Genomic DNA, 23429 nt, shown 5'->3' with positions numbered 1-23429 from the left:
TACAGTTTTAAGGTCAATAACTCCTGGGGAAATTTAAAAAATAAAGAACATTACTCATATCACAGATACCTCATCCTTGCTTTCTTTCACTTCTTACCTCTGTTGAGGGTGACTGCTCTCCTGGCCATTAACAACATGGTATAGTTTTGCTTTTTTTGGATTTTAAGTGAGTGGAATAATTGATACCTGAGATTACCTCAAATGAAAATAGTTTTGCACTGTGAAAAAATTTCAAGTGTATTAAAAAGACATTCTACTGAGTAGGAGAAAATATTTACACTTTACACAGCTGATAAGGGGTTAATATCCAAGATGTATAAAAAAAAACTTTTACAATTCAACAGTAAGAAAAACAAACAACTTAATCAATAAATGTGCAGCAGATCTAAACAGATAATTCACCTAAGAGGATATCCAGAGAGCCACTAGATAAATGGAAAAACGTTCATCATTGCTTTTAATAAGGGAGATGCAGATAAAACCATATACCTGTGAGAAAGGCACACGTTAAAAACAACAGGAACAAAATACTGGAGGGCACACGTTAAAAACAACAGGAACAAAATGCTGGAGGGGATGGAAAGAAAGAAGATTATATTGGTTTTGAGTACAACCATTTTGTAAAGCAATCTGAATTTACCTCGGAAAAACAAAAATGGAAATACCTATATGACCCAGCTATCCTACTCCTGGATATCTATCCGAAGAGCATGATACTATCAACTCAAAAACCCGTATGTTCTACAGCTCTACAGTATTTATTGCAGTATGATATACAATAGGTATGGCATAGAAACAATCTAAATGCCCATGAATAGAAGATTGGATCAGGAGAACATGGTGTATCCACACTGTAAAATATTTTTCAACCATAAGGAAAGACAAAATGTTGCCATCTATAGCAAAATGAAAGAAGTTTGAGGTAATTTTGTGTATTAAAGCAAGTCAGAATGACAAAGACAAATATTTGACCCTTAAATAGTAAGTGATTTCACAAAGTAAAATACTTGTCTTTAATAAATGAAATGAGCTTTCCAAGGTTAAGAGTGAGGTAGGAGGGAACAAGGATCAGAGACTATAAGGGATATTTACTAAATGAAAGGGATAGTGTAATATGTACCTTTTTGTATTTAACTTCTTTTGCTCAACATTGTTTCTGAGATTCATCCTTTTTGTTGAATGTAACTGTAGTGTGTTCATTTTCATTGTTGAATCTTATTCTGTTGCATGAATATACCACATTACATCTACTCTGCCTGATGGATATTTGAATTGTTTCCACTTTCTGAATATTACTAGCTGAATATTCGTGAATATATATTTTGGTGAATATATGTACATCTTTCAAATGTATATCTAGGAGTGGAATTGCTGGGTCATACAGCATCCATTTGTTCAGTTTCAGGAAATACAAGAGTTTTCCAAAGGAATTGTACCAGTTTATGTAGTTGTGTACAATATATAAGTTCTAGGTGCTTTGTATCCTCACTAACACTTGAAATTTTCTGTCTGATTTTAGCCATTCTAATGTGTTTGGTGGGTGTCATATGGTGGTTTTAATTTGTATTACTTGAATGAAGTTAAGGCCATTTGGAAGTGTGCTCTTTTGTGAAATATGATTCAAGTAATTTGTGAACTATCTGTGACTTTTTTACTCATTTTGTATGTAGCTGTGCCTTTTGTATACAGGTCTTTTACTGGATATATGTAATGCAAATATCTTCTCCCATTTGGTGGCTTGATTTTTCATTTTCTGTATAATGTCTTTTAATGAATAGGAGTTCTTAATTGTAAAGTAGTCCACAAATTTCCTTTATGATTAGTGCTTATTATGACCTATTAAGAAATCAGGCTGTTCCACAGTAATGACAATATTAACTTGTTTTCTATAAATAACTTTATTGTCATTCTTTTACATTTATATTCATAATTCACTGTAGTTTATTTTCATTTATTCTGGGAAGTGTGGAGGTCAAGATTAAATATATCCTGAAAGAAGATCAGTTACCTAGATCCATTTATTAAAAAGACTGGACTTTCCCCACGACAGTCATGTTTATCATAAGTCATGACTCCACTGGATCATTGGTGTGTTCCTTCTGGACACTCCTGTTCCATTATTTTGTCTATCCTTGAGCTAAGAGCAGACTATTTTAGTAATTATAACTTTATAATATATCTTGATATTTGGTAATATAAGTTCTTTAGCTTCGTTGTTCAAGATTATCTTGGCTACTCATGGCATTTGCAAACTAAATTTTAGAATCAGTTTGCTAATTTTCATTAAAAAGATCTGCTTGGAATTTTATTAAGACTGTACTGAATCTATAAATCAATTTTGGGAAAACTGTCGTCTTTACAATATTAAGACTTATATGCAGCCCATGAGCATAAGATATTCATGTATTTAAATAGTCTGAAATTTTCCTCAAAAGTGTTTTATGGTTTTGAATAAATAGATATTATATATCTAAGATTTTTCTTAGTTCCCTTTTACTTCTGGATTATTGAAAAATTTTACCATAAGTAGATACTGAATACTGTATTATTAAATACTTTTTCTTTCAACATAAACATGATTTCTCTCCCTTTTTATCTGTTTATGTGTCGAATTAGGTAGATTGACTTTTTGAATGCACAACCACTATGGAAAAATACCAGTTGGTTGGGCTGTATTATCTCTTTACATATATTTACCTCCTTTAATGAGTTAGTATTTTCTTTGGGAATATGTATGTTCATTTATGGAAGAGATTGATCTCTGTAACTGTCCTTTTACATAGTATGTACTCTTCTAGTTTTATCACTAAGAATACCTGACTTTTTAAAATTTTATATATTTTTTACATCATTTTTCATTTTTGCACAATGTATGCATTTTCATCTTGGTTATAGTCCCCATACAATTCCCACCCCCCCTTGTTTTAATCCCTCTCCCTTATAGTGACCCCCCCCCCATAGTGTGTTTCTGGTTTATAGTTGCTTGTTGATTTTGATTTTCACTTTATTATAATTAGTCTTTTTCCTGGCCCCTTTTTTAGGTTTTCTAAATTCCTGCTATGAGTGAGACCATCCAGAAGAATATCTGACTTTTAAAAACAAGTTGGAATATACACTTTAATCCTGTTCTAGAGAATAGTTTGGGTTATATTAATATTATTTCTTAAATTTTTGGAAGAATTCACCAGGGAAAAAATCTAAACCACAAATTGTCTTTGTGGGATATTACATATTCAGTTTACTTAATGGATGTTGAATATTCAGATTCCTGTTTCTTATATCAGTTTCAGTAAAGTCTTTGAAGAATAGCCCCATTTCATTTACATTATCAAATTTATTCTTAAAGTTTTTCTTAATATTCTCTTAATATCTTCTTGTCATTCAAAAAAGCTATGGCCATCCATTTTCTCTCTTGATATTCTTGATCATCTCTATTTTTCCCAGTTTATTTCCTGCTAGGAATTTATAATTTTTTAATAAGAACTTTCTCTTTGCTTTGTTAATTTTCTATGTCATGCATTTGTTTCTTAATTTATTGACTTCTCTTCTTGTCTTTATTTCCTGCCTTCCAGTTTCTTTGAGCTAAATTCCTGTACTTTTTGTAATTTCTTGAGATGGGAATTTAGATCATTATTTTTCAGCCTCCTTTTCTCATATGTGCATTTTAAGACTACAGATTTCCTTGTTTGCTTTGGGATGGTTTACAGGATTTTAAAATTATCCTCGTTATTAATTAATGTAAAACATTTTCTAATTTCTGTTGAGATTTCTTCTTTGACTCATGAATTATTTAAAAGGCTATTTAAATTTCAAACAGTTAAGGGTTGTCTAGTTACATTTATTTATTTTTTATTTTTTTTAAAGATTTATTTTATTCATTCATACAAGGACTGGGTAAAGTCAGACACACAGGAGGGTGAGAGAATTCACCAGAGCCAGAGCGGAGAGCAGAACAGGCAGACCGAGGAAACACACTGCTGAGGGGGAACAGCAAGCATGGCAGGAGAGGTCTGCGCACCATGTGGGACCCTCGCCAGGCAGCCTGGCATCGAACCAGCGCTGCAGAAGTTGTGGACAGCTTCACAACCCAGAACTCAACTGCTGCGCCACTGGGGAGGCCCTTGTCTAGTTACATTTAGATATTGACTTATAAACTAATTCTACTGGGCAGAGAATATAGTTGGAAAGATTTTAAACTTGAAATTTTGCTAATGCTTGCTTTATGACACAGCATATGGTTACTCTGACAAATACCTAATGTACATTGTTGATTGTCTATTCAGTATGTGCCAGTTAGATCTAGTGTTTTGATTGTATCATTCATATTTTCTGTACCCTTACTAGTATTTCATATGTGTAGTTAACCTGGTATTGAAAGAGATGTATTGAATTTTATCTCTGTGAGTGTAGATTTATCTGTTTTCCCTTTTAGTTATATCAGTTTTTTCTGTTAATATCTTGTTCCTCTATTAGTGGTGTATACAGATTTATAATTGTGATCTCTTCCTAGTTGTTAGGTTCCTTAGTATCATCAAGTATCTCTAATATTGTGACTGCCTTAAAGTCTATTTTGTCTGCTATCAATATAGTAAAAAAGTTTTCTTTTAATTGAATATATATTTTTCCATCCTTGACTTTTAATATTTCAGGGTCCTTAAACTTTAAGTGTCTTTTGCAGACAGGATATAATTGAATTTTGTATTTTATCTACATAGTCTTTAAAGTATTTAGCCCATTTACATTTAATGTTAATAAATTTGGGTTTATAGCACCATCTTAATATCTTTATGTTTACATAAAAATGTTTCACATATAAAATGTGAGAAAGGAAATAAACCTTCCAGTGAACAGATAAATGGATACTGTGCTCATTATCATTATAATTACTGTTTTACATATTTGGAATGGATTCTATCATATCTCTTTTTTTTTTAAAAAAGGTTTATTTATTTTTACATAGAAGAACTGGGGTGTAGGTCAGAGATGTGAGCGGGAGAGAGGAAGTGAGAGGATTCACCAGAGACAGAGTAGGGAGCAGTACAGGTGTATCTACTGAAATACATTGCTAAGGGCAGCAGCAGGCCAGACAGGAGAGGTCTTCTATGCTATATGTGGGTAAGTTATCTCCCAGGCTGGGGATTGAGATCAGGCCATAATAGTGATAGTGCTGAAACTTTGCCCCTCGAGCACCAGGGAGACCCTCCCTATCTTATCACTTGGTAACTATCACTTTGATGATGATTGATGATGAATATTATATTAATGGTAGAAGATAGTTGTTCCATCCCTTTAATAAAGTCTACTGGCAATCATATAAAGAATCCTGTAAATTTGGTGTGAAAGCACTTTTATTTCAGAACTTTGGTGCTTAAGTTCTAATAAAGTTACTCTTATTGAATGAATCTAACTTTTAGTTTCGAAATGCGATGATTCTGATTGCTTTTTTGTATTTTAATTATCTTCAGATATAATTCCACATAAAGGGAAATAGAAGTGTAAATAAACTTTTTCATGTGAAATTCATTTTTTTTCTGAAACTTGTTTGATAAGTAGTTAAGATGATATAAAAGGATGGAAATACATTTCTTACTAGAATGTTCTGAGTATATGTATATATTATTAATGCAGGATAAATATTAAAAATGAACTATTTTTTAAATTGTTTCTTTCAAGCTAAGAGTGTAGAAATCTAATAAAGTAATCATTTTATTTTTAATTGTTGTCACATTTTTTGCATTTTAACTTTTTGTAGTCAAATTATGTTACCAATTTATGAACTGTGGAAAAAATTAATTTGGTATGGTTTTAATGAAAATTTTTAAGCTTTGTTAACTGCCTCATTTTTCTTGATATTTGCCAAGGAGGGAAAGGTAATTAATGCTTTCTTAGGTTTGAAGATTTTCATCCAATCATCCTTTCTTATTGTTAAGCTCACAAAATTTCCTTTGGTCATTGAAGGTGGGAAAGAAAACCTTCTTAGACACGTTTCAAATTTTATAATTTCTACGTTTAATTATAAGAGTCTTTTATGTAAATTTTTGATTCTTATGTAAAAGCTGTTACACCGACTTGATTTGGTATTTTTAGACATTCATCAAATTGTCATTTCATTATTTTAAGATCATTCCTCTTCAGGAAATAGATGACTAATATTAATGTCATCGTTATCAGGAATAACTCAGCATCTGTGTGATATTTTTTAGATGTATTGAAATTCTCCACAAGTTTGGTTTTTATAGCATGTTTTAGCTAGTTACTGTCTTATGGAGGAAAAGATTCTCATTATTCTGGCATAATGGAGCTAGCTAGCTACATGATTCTACAGAAGTAAGTGTTGAGTGGGAAGACTTGGCTAACTAGAAGTAAAACATGGAATCTCTGGAACTAATCTGCATTGTGAAATTTGGGTTTTTGTATTGGCAAGAAGAGAGTGGGATATAAGTGATGAAGCAAAGCTGGGAAACATTCCTTTTTTAAAAAAGATTTATTTATTTATGCATACAAGAATTTATGCATACAAGTACAGGCCAGAGGTATGGGGCATGAGAGGATTCACTAGAGACAGAGTGGGGAATAGAACAGACGGATTGACTGAATTACACTGCTGAGGGGAGCAGAAGGTGAGTCAGGAGAGGCCTGGATCAAACTTATGCTGCAGTGGCTGCAGGCAGCTTGATAGGTTGCATCTTAACCCCTTGCACCAAAAGGGAGGCCCTGGGAAACATTTTTTCCCTTCGTTGTTAGCCTTGATGTAGTAGTAATTATTTAAAATATTTTCTCATCCTTGATTTATCTTCATGCTTGGAATTAACAGAAATCTTGTCTAATGGTATGTCTTGGGATATTTGCACTTTGTTTTGTTTTAGTTTTTAGTCCAATGTTGAGTTAAAAGTAATTCAGTACAGGAGTGTCACCTTTGTAAATTTTTGTCATGCAGATAGGTCTTATGTAGGAATGTAACCTACTGGTAGCGTGATTAAAAGACTCCTTTTGTTTACTGCTGATTGATAGGTACATGGCTCTTGATGTTACTGAAATGTGTTACTACCCATGGCTTTTTCTTCCCATTACATTTGACAAAGTAGATTGTTGGTTTTAGGACAATAGTGACTAAAATCTTATCAAACTATTACAGGTGGAACTTGGGTTCTAATGTAGCGCTTTTGATGAAATAAGCACTTTGTTATTTTTATCTTTAAATATAATTTTCAGTTAATTTTTACCAATATGCATTACTATCTTAAGGTGATGCCAGAATTTTTTTTCTAGCAATAACTTACTCCTACCTTGAAGGTGATTTCAGTGTCAATTTTTCTATTCCGTGCTACCTAGTAAGGATTAGAGAGAAACGCTCAAACATCCAGAAGTTTCCTTCTATTTAGATCAAAGGTGGAGGTGGAGACTGTGCAGTTTTTGTTTATTTATTTCAGGAGCACTTCCCTTTCATTCACTTACTGAATAAGAACATTATACTTATTTATTATTATTAAATGTTTGCTGAGGAGTGGCAGCATTTTTCTTCTGTTCGGTCAATGAAATGGACATAAAACTGAGTTTTTCAAGTCTTTCTTTAGTCTGGTTTCTGTTTACCTTCTTTATATTTCTATTCCATTTACTCATGCATCACATCCAATATTTATCTAACATTTTGACTGTCCTTTAAACAAGTTCTTCAGTGTTACTTCCTTTCTTTTACATTATGTTTTCCTCCTTTGAATTCCAGTGCAGTCATAGATAGTACTTTGTGGTTGAACATTAATTTCTCACTCACTTTTTCTAAGTCTAGTTTATTTGTCTGACCAAAGAAGACAGAAAATTACTTGAATAACTATTTTCTCACTTCTCTCACCATTCTTTGTTGTGTAGGGAAGAAGTTAATTTCCATTATATTCAAAGTATGTCTTAGGATAGTGGTTTTCAAAGTGTACTCTTAAACTGAGACCTTTTCACAAATCTGAAAGATCAGAATTTTTTTTTTAATATTTATTTATTTATGCACGAACTGGGGTACAGTCGGAGGCACAGGAGGGTGAGAGAATTCACCAGAGACAGTGCAATTTTCCAGAGGCTACATGGTTTATAATATTAAAATAGATTGAATTCAGAAGCAGATCTGAGAATATGGTGGTCTTCTATGAAACACAACATTGAAGATATTTGCAATGGTATAAAATGATGATATTCCTGCCCATTTTTTGTTGTTTAGGAAAATATACTTTTCATAAAATATTATTTATGCTTACATATAGCAGATCTATTTTGTTTATAATTAATAAATAAGGCAGTCCCCACATTGCACAGTTCCAATATGCACAGCATAAGTATTCAATATACAATATGTAATCATTTCAGTTATTACAGTTTAATTAAATAACCAACCCTACAACAACATGATTCTAATTGACTGTTGTCATATATTAACTGGGAGTAAACTGGTAAAACAAAATTTTACTGGTACTTACTTAGTTCACAAATCACTGTGTAAGTAACAAATGTACATCATAATTAGTAACCAGTCATATCTCTTTTTTCAGTCTGTCTAGGATTGGTCACTATACATCTATTATTAGTTCATGCACAGAAAACAAAACCTATAGTTGTATTGTCTTCTTGTCTCTTGGTGATAAACAGATATGCTTTGCTAAGTAATGGATAGAGTGAATTGGCCAAAAAAGATGAAAGTATGGCAAAGAAACAGAAAGTAATAGCACTGGAAGTGAAAATTATATATGGAAAGCAAAAGGAATTATGAAAAAATAGTTGATCATAGGATATGCAGGTAGAGGAACTTAGTGAAAGCAAACATTGACATAAATGAGCAAGGTGTTTATGACAAAGAGAATGATGTCCCAGAAGAAGTGATACTGTGAAACCACTTCACATCTTAAGGCCTCTTAGAGACTTTTACTATGAAAATGCACAGGACACATTGTTGTAAACTGGTCCAAATACACTACTATGATGGCGTACCAAGGCATAGGAAATATGCTCAATCTTAAATTTTAAATTATGGAATGAGGAGGCAAGCTTGGTTGAAAATACTTTTGATAAGATTTTTCCAAAGAAAATACTTTAATTCTTAGAGTTTTCAGTGTTTCACAGTGTGTACTAAATAGTGTCTCCCCCATTTCCCTATACATCATGACTGTCAGTGGCTTTTTAATGTTTTGACAAAAGTTTGTAAAGGTCACAGAATAATTGTAATTCTTTCCACTAGTGAGGTCACATTGCATAGTTTCAACTTATAGTCATTTTATTCTCCTGGCTACTCTGCAAAATGAGGACTGCTTGTATTTAAAATTCTTCAGTTTAATTACTACTGTGATAAATATTGATAGATATAATCCATAAAATAAGTCTTTCTGTATTTCCCTTTATACTTGCTGCCTTGGCTTTCTGTCTTCTTTCAATAGCATAACCAACAAGGCTAAACCTAAGAAACAGTTTGTATTCCTTTATCTCCCTCAGATTTTACATTTCTAATTATTTAGTAACTGTCATTTCTCCTATAGCTCGTAAAAACTTTGAATCTATACTTTCCGAATACTCACATCTTTTTTTATGCTCCAAAACTCTTTTTTTTTTTTTTAAAGATTTATTTATTTATTTATACAAGCACTGGGTACAGTCAGAAGTGTGGGAGGGTGAGAGAATTCACCAGAGCCAGAGCGGGGAGCAGAGCAGGTGGAAGGACCAAAGTACACTGCTGAGGGGAGCAGCGGGCAGCAGGAGAGGTCTTCGCGCCATGTGGGACCCTCCTCCGGTGACGGGGAGCAGCCAGGGATCAAACCGGCGCTGCAGCTTCTTCGCAACCCAGTGCTCAACCGCTGCACCACGGGGGGAGGCCCTATGCTCCAAAACTCTTAAAAGCATCTGGATCTGACAATCAAGTTTCTTGCAAGTAGAATTATGACTTTTAGTATTTTGTAGTTAATAAATATAGGTCTTTTTAATTGTCCTTTTATTGACTATGAAGATCGTGAGCTATTCCTAAATTTTAACTTTGTCAGTAGATGGTGGTAAATATGTAAGTGAAAATCCTGATATTTCTGTAAAATTTTCTGTTTGCAAAGTGAATATGAATAAATTGAGTTTTCAGAATATATAATCTTTTCAGTGTTTCTGTAATACTCAAATTGCCCACCTCTCATTTTTCCTACTTAGGTGAATGAATCAGCTCTGTTTGAAAGCTATTGTAATCTCCCTTTTTTTCATAGGTTTTCTGTGAAGACCCTGATTGATCGGTCTTGCTTTGAGACAATTGATGACTCTTCTCCTGAATTTAACAATTTTGCGGCTATATTGGAACAGATCCTAAGTCACCGGCTAAAAGGTAACAACAGTAATATATGTTTATTATCTCAATAGTTGTTTTTAGTGTACTTGAAATTTTAGAAACTATATAGTCAGGTTTGATTTAGATAATATATTCAGAAACAAAACTGATTTTAGAATATCTTATCTTTTGGCCCGTGTATCTGAAAAGATTTTCTATACTCTGATTTGAACCTTTTTCCAGGATACTTTAAAAATATTGTCAAGTGTATTAGTTTCGCATACAAGGAACAGGGACACCTCCATAAGTGATGGAAACTAAAAGCTTAAATTAAAAGATAGCTTACTAGATGGTACTTTAATCAGTTTACAAAGAAACATCAAGGCATTAAGTTTGTTTGCTTAATCTCTCTATTAAGCTGTGATCTCTGACAACTTTTTAACAGTAAATATGTTAAAAAAAGAGATATGTAAAAAAGATTCTCTGCTTCAGTTTTCTTAAATGAGTAGTTATATTTATATCAAAAGCATGAATATCTTAAAATGTTTTTAAGGGCATGATGTAAACCATGCTCTCCCAGATATAAAATATTTTTATCTCAGCAGACAGATAAAAACATTATCTATTAAATTTGGCTAATAACATAAAGAAATATGTAGTTAAATCTTAATAATAATAAATACTAACCATTCCACATTATTCCATTATCTAGTCTTCCCAAAGAAAGCCAGATCATCAAATAATTTCACTTAAGTTTTCATTATCTTTACAACCTTAATAGTATAGTTTCAAATCAGTAATCTCCTTTGTATTACCAAAGATTAAGATGAAAGGTAATTCTGTCCCGTACTATTTGATACTGACTTGTATCAAAAGTTTTACTATAAATATCTAAGTTGAGCAGTCCTATAGGTCTATTAAAAAAGGTTGAATTTAATTACACGATGAGACAAAATTTGAATTCATTTAACCCTCTGTACTTTAACATGACTCCATAGTCATGATTGACTTTCTGTTAAAAGTTGATTATTTTACATTTTAAAAGGATAGTTTTTTCCTTATTTTTGTTTTTATATGTTTTTCTAAACTTTCTGCCTTGTTACCCTTTATAACAAAATAAGTTTTATAAAAGCAAAGGACATACAAGTATTTGGGGATATTTTCAATGGTACTGTGTTGTGTGATGATCATATTTTAAATTTTCATATGTAAATTGGTAAATAGTACCTAACTAAAAAACACATGTGATATACTAGTACTAGATGTATTTTTATTTTCACAAGTCTTTTTTTATCATGACCTCAGTACCCTTTATTGGTGTTACCACTTAGCATATTACAACTATTAACAGAGAACATGTTGAAATATCCATTCTGAGTGATTGGACAGACTTGCTACCATGTAAGTGGTTCCCTCCTGCATGTTTGGAGTCATGCCCCAGCAAAATATAGATCATAGGCATTAGAATTACTTCTTAATCAAATCTGTAGATGTTTTTCCTAAGAGGTCAGTGAATTACCACATGAAAAAAAAAAAGAATGTTTAGTTGAGTTATGGGTTAAAATTCCACTGACATAATAAGAAAGGTGATGTAGTGAGGTTTGTGTTAATTTTTAAACTAGGTAAGACTAATGATTAAAAGAATGCTTAAAAAATTGTATAGTGGAGGATTGTGCTGACTGATTAGTATAGTTATGAATCACAAATTGATCAGTAATTTTTGAAATGAGGTATTTTAAGTACTCTAGTGTCTACAGACTTCCACATACTTTTCTTTTTTGGATAGCCTAATTTATAACAAATTGCATTTACTTTTAGAGAAATTATTTTTTTTGATATTAAACTGTTCACTTAAAATTTAATTATACAACAATCAACTTTTCTTATGTTTTTCATTATGTAAGAACAGATTAAAATGTATAACTTCATAGTTTATAAAATTTACTTTTCTCCAGCTTTTATTTTTAATTTTTGAAATAAAATTGTATTTAGTTTAAATATTAAATTCTTTCAGGAAAAGATAAAATACACTGTTCTTAGGGATAGTATAGGTTATGCTGACATAGGTAAAATGGAGAACTGAGAGTTACCTACTTAGTTCAGTTTAAAGCCTCATTATTAAAGAAAAAGAGGCTTTTTAAAATCACATACATTAATCTTGCTTACAGTTAATCATTGTCTTTTTTGAATATTAGCTGAGGATTAGGAATTAATCACAGAATATAAAATTCAAAGTTCAGTTCAGTAATTTTTGAACTTTTCTTTTTAAATCATAATTCCTTTCTCCACCCTGTCCTCACCTACCCTAATAACAACCACCGAAGCTGCTGGATACATAAATGGAATGTCTTATTAAAGCAGGGTGGGGAAATCATTCATTTTGCCTGCTCAGCTGTAATCCCATTCTACCCAGAAACTCCCAGCACCACTTCAGATACCACCATGGATTATAAATCAGAAATCACCATTTTAGTCACTCTTTTGCTGAATCAGTCCACTCAGCAATCTTTCTAACTAGCAGATATATAGTCTTTTAATACTTCTGTTATCTGGGTACTTAGGATAAGCAGTCCATTATATTTTGGGACAATTCAAATAATTAGAAATTTCTTAGGTAAATGAAGCAACTTGATCTATTTTTGGTCACTTTTTTCACTTGTCAGCTAATAAATATTAAAAGGTTACTATTATATAACCCTTTGTTCTCAGTTTCCCATTTTCTTTTTTGTACAAGAACCCTAGTTCTTCAGTCTTTTGGAACAACCACAATCTTAGTTAATATTCTGGTTTATCAATAGATTTTTAGTATTGCCCTTAAAGTCTTGTACTCACCTGAGGAAAGTGCTTCAGATAGCCCTAATCTCTGTACCAGTCAGAATTTAAGATTACATTTTGATTCCCCTATGACTCTTTTGGTTCATCTTAAAGTTGAGGCCAAGTAAAATTCCAAGGCTTCTAAAAATTTTAACTATTACTTTTCTTTAGTTGCTTGAGTTCAAGTTTGATAGGAAAAATGCAGTATTATTTTCTTTCTTATTGACCTTAGAGATGGATGATGCAACTGACCAAATGAAATTTAGGAGGACTTCTTCTTTCAGGAAGATAAGTTGGTCATATTTTTCTGTATTTCTCCCAAGTGTAATCAGATACCCTGGACATTGTACATAAAGCATTTCAAGGAGACTCCAAAAGATAGAAATAAGAAAGATGACTCTCTAGGTACTGCTGGACATTAGGAATGACATGATGCTAGGTTCCTTAGATTTTCTGGTTGCCTCATATATCCAGAACTGGTGCTAAGTAAACCAGTGACCTGGGAAAGTTAACAGGCACAGGAATACAAATGCTGACAAGTACTTGCTCTAGCTAGAAGACCGGTAATACAACCTAACAAGATAATACAAGGTAAACAGCCTAACAAGATAAAGATAATATAAATGGAAGACTTTCACATAGCTGCGGTCCCAGAAAGGCTCTGATATTACTCCCCACCTAGACCAAAAAAGTATCATGAGGTGTCCTTAACACCACTGTCAGAGTGATTATCAGAGGAGACCAAGTAGAGAGCTGGGACTTCTTCCCTCTTGGATGGCTGTGAGGCTTCTCTACCCACCTCCTCCTGCACTGCCCAGCACCCATGAAGAGCCTGAATTTCCATCCCCACCCAGCAGTAATGAGGTGCTGCTTCCCTGCCACATTGAGTTTGTATCAGAAGAGGTCTATTGGAAAATTACATCCTTCACTGTCATCTAGTAGGAAAAAGGCTGTCTGCAGTGGAGACCACTTAGGAAAACTACACCTAGCAGTAATGAGGACTTTTCCCTTGTGTCAATAGAGACTAAGTGGGAAACTTGTACTTTCACTACATTTGGCAGTGACAAAGTAATGACTTATAAATACCACAGAAATACTTATAAATACCACCTTCTCTTGCACTGCAGTAATATAAAAAGTCAGTTAACACAAAAAGTTTAAATAACTTCCAGAGTCTCATAAAATAATATGAGCATGTGTGTATTACATTTGAAGACCAGAATTATCTCAGATGACAAAAGATAACTGACGTCAATATGTTATGAAATAGTCATGATAAAAATGCCTCATGGGGCAGTGACAAACATGCTTGCAGCAAATGAAAACATAGGAAACTTTAGAAACAGAGAAGCTATACGAACCAAAACTAAATAAACCCAAAACTAAAAGGCTCAACAGGAAAATGAAGGGGACAGAGGAAAAAATCAGAACTAGAAGATGGAACATAGAAGTTTTCTAATTTAAATAACAGTAATCAAATAGTCTAAATATAGAAAACAGACCCTCCCCCCCCCCAAAATGCACAGAGCTTCAGAAATCTGTGAACTACAACAAAAGACCAAATATTCTTGTAATCAGAGTCCTTAATGGAAAGGATAAAGAGGAAAGAAAAATACTCAAAAAATACTTGGAGAAATAGTGATTGAAAATTATCCAAAGTTGGCAAGAGAAAAACATGGATTCAAGAAGCCAAGTGAATCCCAAACAGAATAAATTCATGGAGATGCCTATCAAGACACATATAATTAAACTTTTGAAAAGAGAAAGAAAGGTTCATAGTAGCTAGAAAAGCAATACTTTGTCTATTAGGGAAAACCAATTTGACTGATAGCAGGTCTCTCATCAGAAACCATGGAGGTGAGAAGGAAGCAGATTTTTATTAGAAACAATGGAAGTACTTCTTCCTAGTGCTAAAAGAAAAGAAATGTCAACAAAAAAGTCCTATATCCAACAGGAAGGAAATTATAAGAGAAGGAACTTTTGGAAAGAATAACTTGATAAACAAAAGTATGGGTAAATACAATAGACTTTCCATATTATTTAGCTTTGTGTGTTTCCTCTGGTTTTTATTTTTCTGTTTTCTTACACCTATCTTCCTGTAGGTTACTTGAACCACTTTTGGAACTCCATTTTTATTTATCTCTGTTGAGTGTATCTTTTTGTATGAATTTTTTAGTGGTTCTAGGTATTACATTATATGTGCATAACTTACTGCAGTCTACTAGCATCATCATTATCCAGTCTGAAATTTAAAAACCTTTCCTTTCTCATGTTTCTTTACTCTCCTCCATTTATAATGTAATTTTTTTAAAATATTTTCTCTACATTGGCCTGCCTGGTGGTGCAGGGATTAAATCATAGCTCTGACAAGCTATCGCCAGCCACTGCAGCATTGAGTTCAATCCCTGGTCAGGGAGTTAACCCACATGATGAAGCAGACCTCTCCTGTCTTGCCTGCTGCTCCCCTCAGCAGTGTATTGCAGTAGATCTGCCTGTTCTGCTCCCCACTGTGTCTCTGGTGAATCCTCTTACCCCCCCGCACCTCTGGCCTAAGCCCCAGTTCTTGTATGCATAAATACATCTTTAAAAAATATAATTTGTCTAAAATTTAGAACCACGTTTTCCTATATAATTCAGAGCCACACTAGTCTTAGTATTTTTGTTTCCATATTCAAACAGAATTTAGAAAACTCAAGAGGAGAGGTGAGCTTACTATTTCAGGTTATTGACGTATGAGGCAGAAAGAAAACCTAGGATCTTTTATGTTCATTTTGTATATAACTTTCCAGGATCTTCACTGTATTTAGTGGTAGGAAGGTACTTCTGCTTTATCTTATCTGGACCCAGAAATCTCCTTGAATTTTTTAACGTGAAGAATTTCAGCAATAGTTTTTTCTATTTTAAATCATCTATCCTTGGGGTAAATCTAAATTGAGCCTCATGCACTGTTTTAGTATACCTTGCTATATTTAGGATTTAGCTTGCTAATACTTTATAATTTTGGTTCTGTGTTTATAAGAAAAATATGTGTAACTTTTTTGCTTTGTACTTGTTTTGGTTTTGTTATCAAGATTGTATTAGCCTCGTTAAATGAACGGGAGGTATTTTGTCTTTTTAGTCTTTTGGAATAATCTTACCTAAAGTTGTAATCTTTTATTAGGTAGAATTCACCAATAAAAATTCTGGGTGAAGTGGAGTGTGTATGCATGCTCTTTAACTACTAATTCACTTTCTTTAATGCTTGTGTCAGTTTGGGTCGTTGATTTCTTTCAGTCTGTATTCTGTTTTACGGTGGTTGTTTTTTCTGTAGACTTAATTATTTGATTTCTAATTAGATGCAGTTTTTCCTTTCAATATGAAACACTTAAAATAGAGAAATTCTACTGAATTGTTTAAAAAGTTAAAGCTCACTAAAGTCTGAAATTTAAGGCATATGTCCATATCTTTACAGCATTGTTAAAAGCTAAAGTTCTATTTTTATTTTATTTTTAAAACACCTACTTCCTACCCTCATCATTTGCTAGCCATCCCCCTCCTCTGAAGGACGTGAAATATTTAATTCAGGTTACTGTTGAGGAGTAAAACCAAAATATTCCATCAATAAATTCCTATTATTTTCTACATGTATACCAGCTAGTTGGTCAGTTTTTACATCCTTAATATCAGTTATAATTCCTTTTCTCTCTTTTCGTGAACCTGATTTTGTCAATTTTATTAGTCTTTCAAATAACCTAATGGCTTTGTTGATCATTTATGTATACTCATGGCAGCTTTACGTCTTGCATCATATCTTCTTTGAGTGAATTCTGTTAATGTGGAATACTCACTACATTAACGCTCAGGCTTGTCTCCGGTATGCAAATAATTTTTGCATATTTAAAACTTTATTCATACTCATTTTTAAGTGATTTCTACTTTAGTCTTCTTTGGCTTATGTGTTTTTGGAAATTTATTTTGACATATTTGAAAATAGAAACTTTTTTTGCTAGTCTAAAATACCTTTTACTGAGGTAGCATTGGTTTACAACATTGTATGTAATTCAGATACATAGAGTCACACATCCTCAAATGCATGTCCTCATATAATACCCACCATCAAGGCACCCACAGTCCTCTACCATAGTGCCACCTTCCACACTGAATTTTCCTTTGCCCCTGTTGTTGCCTGATTCCACAATCAGTTTTATAGGCTACTGATTTGGTTTCATCTGAGCCTATTTTTTAAATCTTATTTCACATGTAAGTGATATCATCCAGTATTTACCATTTTCCTGACTTATATCATGAAGTGTTATTTCCTCCATATTGTTGCAATTGTTCATGTTTTTCATAGCAGAGTAGTATTCCATTATGTATGTATACCACAATTTTCTACTCCTCCTCTCTTTCACTTAGGTGGAGCACTTAGGTTGTTTCCATAGTGTGGTTATTATAAATAGTGCTGCAGTGAACATAGGAGTGCACATTTCCCTTCAAATTAGTGTTTCTTTATTCCTCATATAAACACCTGGGAGTAGAATTTCTGGGTCATATGGTAGCTCCATTATGAATATTTTGAGGCACTTCTATACTGTTTTCCATAGGGGCTGGACCAGTCTACATTACAACAACAGTTGACGAGAGTTCCTTTTTTCCTATACCTCACCAACACTTGTTGTTTCTGGTCTTTTTGATATGGGTCATTCTTATAGGTGTGAAGTGGTATCTCATTGTGATTTTGGTTTGTAGTTCCTTGATAAGTGATGATGAGCATTTTTTCATGTGCCTGTTGACCATCTTTCTGTCTTCTTTGGAGAAGTTGCCTATTAGTTCTTCAGTCATTCATTTTTGCTTTTTTTGTTGAGTTGTATATGTTCTCTGCTTATCTTGAATATCAGTCCCTTGCTGGAAAAATATTTTCTCTCATTCATTAAGGTGCTTTTAGTTTTAGCGGCATTTCTTTCACTGTGCAGAAGCTTTTCCTTGACTGTACTAGACACATTCCTGCCATAGTGTACCATTCACTGGTTTTTCCCCCTGAATTGATCACACTTCTAGATATCAGAATGGTTAACTACCCCACTGTTAACCATTTATGGCCTCTTTATGGCCTCTTTCATCATAGTTTAAATTATAATTCACCTCCCCTGAATTAAATTATACTTTTACCCCCAATTACTACCGACCTCTTTTCCATTAATTTCTGACATATTATTTGATTTACTTATTAAGTTTATTGTCTGTCTTTACCACCTCTGAAATGTAAGCTTCATCATGGCAAAGACCTTTGTTTATATATCCAAAACTTGTAGAACTTATTACTGACATCCTTTCTGTTAATTTCTAACATATTATGTGATTTACTTATTAAGTTTTTTTTCAATCTGTCTTTACCTCCTTGGAAATGTAAGCTTCATCATGGCAAAGATCTTGATTTTGTTTCTATATCCAAATCTGAAGAACAGTGCTTGGCATATAGTAGGCATTCAGCGAATATTTGTTGAAAAATCGAATTTTGATGCAAGAATGATAATCTGACTTTTTTTCCCTAATAGCATCATCTGGATTCAGACCCTTAAAATGAGTTAGAATGCCTATTGCTTGACATTTTAGAAGTTATCCAGTCCAATCGAACTGTTATGATACCTAAGCATTGGTCAGGAACACTGGCTTGAACCTCAAAGCTCTTCCTGACTTAGATGATAAATAGTTACCTCCCCATGAGGCCACCTTTTGAAGTGAAGTATAAACACTGTTAGAAACAATGGGTAAAGATAAACCTGATCATTTGGCTTTTGAATTTTCTTTGTTCATTTTTGAAGGTTTTCCAACTTTTGATTCTTGGTTTGCATACAAAATGAAACTTGAATTGTTTCTGTTGTAGCATATGAACACAACTCATTCAATAAAAACCCATATACTCAGGCCAAAACATGATATGAGAGATAAGAAAGTAACTCTGAAGGTTAGACCTTGGCTTGTAGACAATGGACAAGGTCTCTCAGAGAAACACCCTTTTAAGTTATGTACTTGAAAATTTAAGGAACGCTTCAGCAGATTTTGTGTCTCAGAAAATCATAATACTCAAGTTACTCTTGAAACATCTATGGTATATTTGTTACAATATCTTAAATTGTATAGGAAATAAAATTAATCTCTATATTAATGTTTTATGGTAAATTTAAGTTTCTGTAGTAAGTATGCAGATGCTAAAAAAACAAAAACAACTTAGTGTCTAGAGCATGCATGGTGAACAAGTTTAGTAACTGGAAACATTTAGGTATCAAATTTCCACATTTTTTCTGTACCTTTTTGAAATCATACTCCTATGTTTTCTTTTAAATGTTATAATTCTCTTGTTTTTATGATACCTTTTGAAAAGCCTCTTTCTTCATTTTAAGAATTTATCTTGTAACAGTAAAGTAGACGACTTGACTTTTTTTGCATTCTTATTAATGATCTACTATGCTAAGAAAGAAGGAAAGTAAGGAAAGAATAATTTTCTATTTTAATTCTTTAATGTAACCTGTTTGTGTGTATATATTTTTGTCTTATTGAGCTACCAGTTTTTGCCTTCTGTCTTCATCAAAAAAGGGAGGAAAGGTTCAGTTATAAAGATGTAGGCTCTAAATAAAAACTTCTAGAAATCCCAGATAGAATTGCAGGTAGCAAATTTGCTCATCTGTCATGTGTGTAATATATGTAAATTCCTATGAGTATGTGTGTATATACATATATATTATATATATGATATGTGTATGTGTATATTTTCTTTCATATCAACTGTATTTTACCCTTGCTATATTGTAGGTATTTTGTCATTACCATACTGTACTTTTCATTATTTTTTATTTTTTAGTATTTTTAAACTTGATGTTAAATTCATATAACTTAAAATTCACTATTTTAACTATTTACTACTGTCTAGTTCTAGAATATTGTTATCATCTTAGAAAGACTATATACCTATTAAGTGTTTGCTTCCTTTTCTCTCCTCCCCCCATTACCTGAGAAATTCTGATCTAATTTTGATCTTTAGAGATTACTTATTCTGGACATTTCATATGAATGTGCCCTTTTGTGTCTCACATCTTTCTCTTACCAGTGTTTTCATGGTTCATCCATGTTATAGTGTGTATCAGTACTTTGTTCTTTATGGTGTAATAATATTCTATTAATATGGATATGTCACATACCATATTTTGTTTATCTGCTAATAATTTAATGGACATTTAGATTGTTTTAATATTTTTTCTTATAAATTATGCTCCTGTAAACATTTATTTATACATTTTTGCTTGAACATGTATCTTTTCTTCTAAATGTATTTCCATATTATACATAGAAAATTCTAAAGACTCTATCAAAAAGACTATTAGAAATAATAATCAAATATAGTAAAAGTTTCAAACTACAAAATCAATATGCAAAAACCCATTATGTCTCTCTATTATAAATAATGAACTAACAGAAAGAGAAATGAGGAATCAATGCCATTCACAGTTGCATCAAAAAAATATAAAATACCAAGGAACAAATTTAACCAAGGAAGTGTAGTCCTATGCACTGAAAACTGTAAGACACTATTGAAAGAATTAAGGAAGACACAATGAAATAGAAAGACATTGCATGCTCATGTATCAGAAGAATCAATGTTGTCAAAGTGGCCATTCTACCTAAGGCAGAACACAAATTCAGTGTAATCCCTATTAAGATGCTAATGGTATTCACAAAAATCCTCAAATTTGTATAGGACCATGAAAGAGCTTGAATACTCAAAACGTTTCCAAGAAAAAAGAATGAAAGTGGAGGCATTCTTCTCCCTGATTTCAAAGTATGTTACAAAGGTTTAATAATCAGAACAGAAAGTTATTGAAATAAAAATAAGTGCTCAGGTCAATGAAATAGAATTGAAAGCCTAGGGAGAAAAAAATCACACCTATGTGGACAGCTAATTTATGACAGAGGAATCAATAGATAAAGAAAGTATCTTTAATAAATGGCGCTGGAGAAAGCAGCCAATCAACATGTAAAAGAATGAAACTCGATCACTATGTTATGTCACATGTTAAAATCAACTAATGGGTTAAAATCAATTAAATGGATTAAATAACTGAATATAAGACCTGAAACCATAAAGTACATTGAAGAAAACATAGGTTAAGTGCTCTTTGACATTGGTCTAAATGATGTCTTTGTGAATGTGTCTCTTGCAGCAAGAGAAATGAGAATATAAACAAATGGAACTATATTAAATTAAAAGTGTTGTGCAAAGCAGAAGAAACTGTCACTAAAATGAAAAGCCTGTTGAATGAAAGAAGATACTGATAAATCATTTATCAGATAAGAGGTTAATATCCAATATATATAAGCAATTTATACAACTGAACAATAAAAAATAAACAACTATTAAAAAATAGGCAGAGGATCTAAATAGGCATTTCACTGAAGATATATAGATGACCAATAGAACCATGAAAAGATGCTCTATATTGCTTATTACTAGGGAAATGCAAATTAAAACTATAGTGAAATTCATCTCACACCAATTAGAAAGGTTGTTATCAAAAAAGTCAAGAAAGAATAAAAGTTGGCAAGCATGTGGAGGGAAAGGAAAACCCTTGTTCATTATTGGTGGGAATGGAAATTGATGCAACCATTATGAAAACAGTATAGAGATTCCTTAAAATTAAAAATAGAAATTCCATGTGATCCAATAATCCTATTTCTGGATATTTATCTGAAGAATATGAAAACACTAACTCAAAAGGACATATACACGCCTATGTTCATTGTAGCACTATTCACAATGGCCAAGATATCAAAACATACAAGTGCGCAATGACATTGAAATGAATAAAGAAGCTGTGGTATACATACTCAAAGAAATACCACTCAGCCATAAAAAATGATGTGACGTTTGTGACAGCATGGATGGACCTTGACAGTATTATGTTAAGTGAAATAAGTTAAAGGAGAAAAACAAAACTCTATGATTTCACTCATTTGTGGAATATAAAGAAAAAAACCAAACCTTTAGACTCTGACAACAGAATGGTGGCTGCCAACATAGGGGAAGGCAGGGGAAGGATTAGATTCAAGAGGGGCAGATTGGTGCATGGTAAATGGACATTTTGGTGGCACACAGGGAGAGAAAATGTAATCTTAGAATCTTTACAGCATTGTAAACAAATATTACCCCAAATACAAATAAGAACTAATGAATTCTTAGAATTGCAATTACTGAAACCAAAGGGTATGCACAGTTTGATATATCTACTATATTATATTTAATATATGTTGTCATATTGTCTACCAGAAAGGTTGAACCTACAATAATATATGTGATTGTTATTTTTCTCATAATCTCCTTGTACTGTTAATTAATATTTAAAAATTTTAACTTAATGGGAAAATATTTTTGGCCTTCTGTTAATATGTAATATATAAAAATATTTTGATATTTTAATTTGTATTTGTTTGCCCATGAAATTGAATGTATTTTCTTTTTTTTTTTTTTTTTTTTTATTTTATAGAGGCATGTTTATTTATTTATTTGTTTGTTTGTTTGTTTTGTTTACACATGCACTGGGTACAGCCAGAAGCACGGGAGGGTGAGAGAATTCACCAGAGCCAGAGAAGGGAGCAGAGCAGGCAGAAGGACCGAAGTACACTGCTGAGGGGAGCAGCGGGCGGCAGGAGAGGTCTGCGCGCCATGTGGGACCCTCCTCTGGTGGCCGGGGAGCAGACGGGGATCGAACCAGTGCCGTAGAGGCCGCGGGCAGGTTCGCAACCCAGCGCTCAACCGCTGCGCCACCGGGGAGGCCCTGTATTTTCATACTCATTAATCGTTTTTCCTAATTTCCTGACTCTGACTTTGCCTTCTTTTGTGAAGTGAGTTTTTTAATTACCCTAGAAAAGAAAAAAACTAATTTTTTTATATCACATGGAACTAGTTTTTTTATAGCACATTTTGATCAGTAATGACTTTTTTCTCTCTTGAGATTAGTCTTCTTACACTATTTCTCTTGGTAGTTTATTATTTTATGTTTATCATTTTTCATTTGACAGTTTTGAAACCTCCGAAATATTTTACTTGTCTTAGTATTGTAACGTTTTATATAATTTTGAATGTCTAAAATTCTAAAACATACACTCTGCATATTTGGTTATTTCTGTTTACGGCTATTTGATTATCATGATACTCTTAATTACTACATTTGTTGTAGGCATTTGTGAGTGAAGAGCAAAAAAATAGCTCAAATATTTGTACTTGCTAAGAGATATGGACTAAATTATCTTTATATGTTACAAACAAACCAGAATTTTCAAGAGTCATTTAAATTGATACCACAATTTA

The 23429-nt window shown here is 32.6% G+C and overlaps 1 protein-coding gene across 4 annotated transcripts in view; it reads left to right on the top strand.

Moving 5' to 3' along the window:
* Nucleotides 1-23429, top strand: part of RUNDC3B (RUN domain containing 3B) — a 101024-nt gene that overhangs the window by 6376 nt on the left and 71219 nt on the right. For all 4 annotated transcript variants that reach the window (XM_037510536.2, XM_037510545.2, XM_037510564.2 and 1 more), the window contains exon 2: nucleotides 10218-10333. In XM_037510536.2, the coding sequence (XP_037366433.1) occupies nucleotides 10218-10333 (116 nt within the window). The remainder of the gene's footprint in view (nucleotides 1-10217; nucleotides 10334-23429) is intronic.

This window comes from Talpa occidentalis, unplaced genomic scaffold, assembly GCF_014898055.3.
Source record: "Talpa occidentalis isolate TD23 unplaced genomic scaffold, MPIMG_talOcc4v2.1, whole genome shotgun sequence".
NCBI lineage: Eukaryota > Metazoa > Chordata > Mammalia > Eulipotyphla > Talpidae > Talpa > Talpa occidentalis.
The sequence above is the reverse complement of the archived record's forward strand: the minus strand, read 5'-3'. Positions and strand labels throughout refer to the sequence as shown.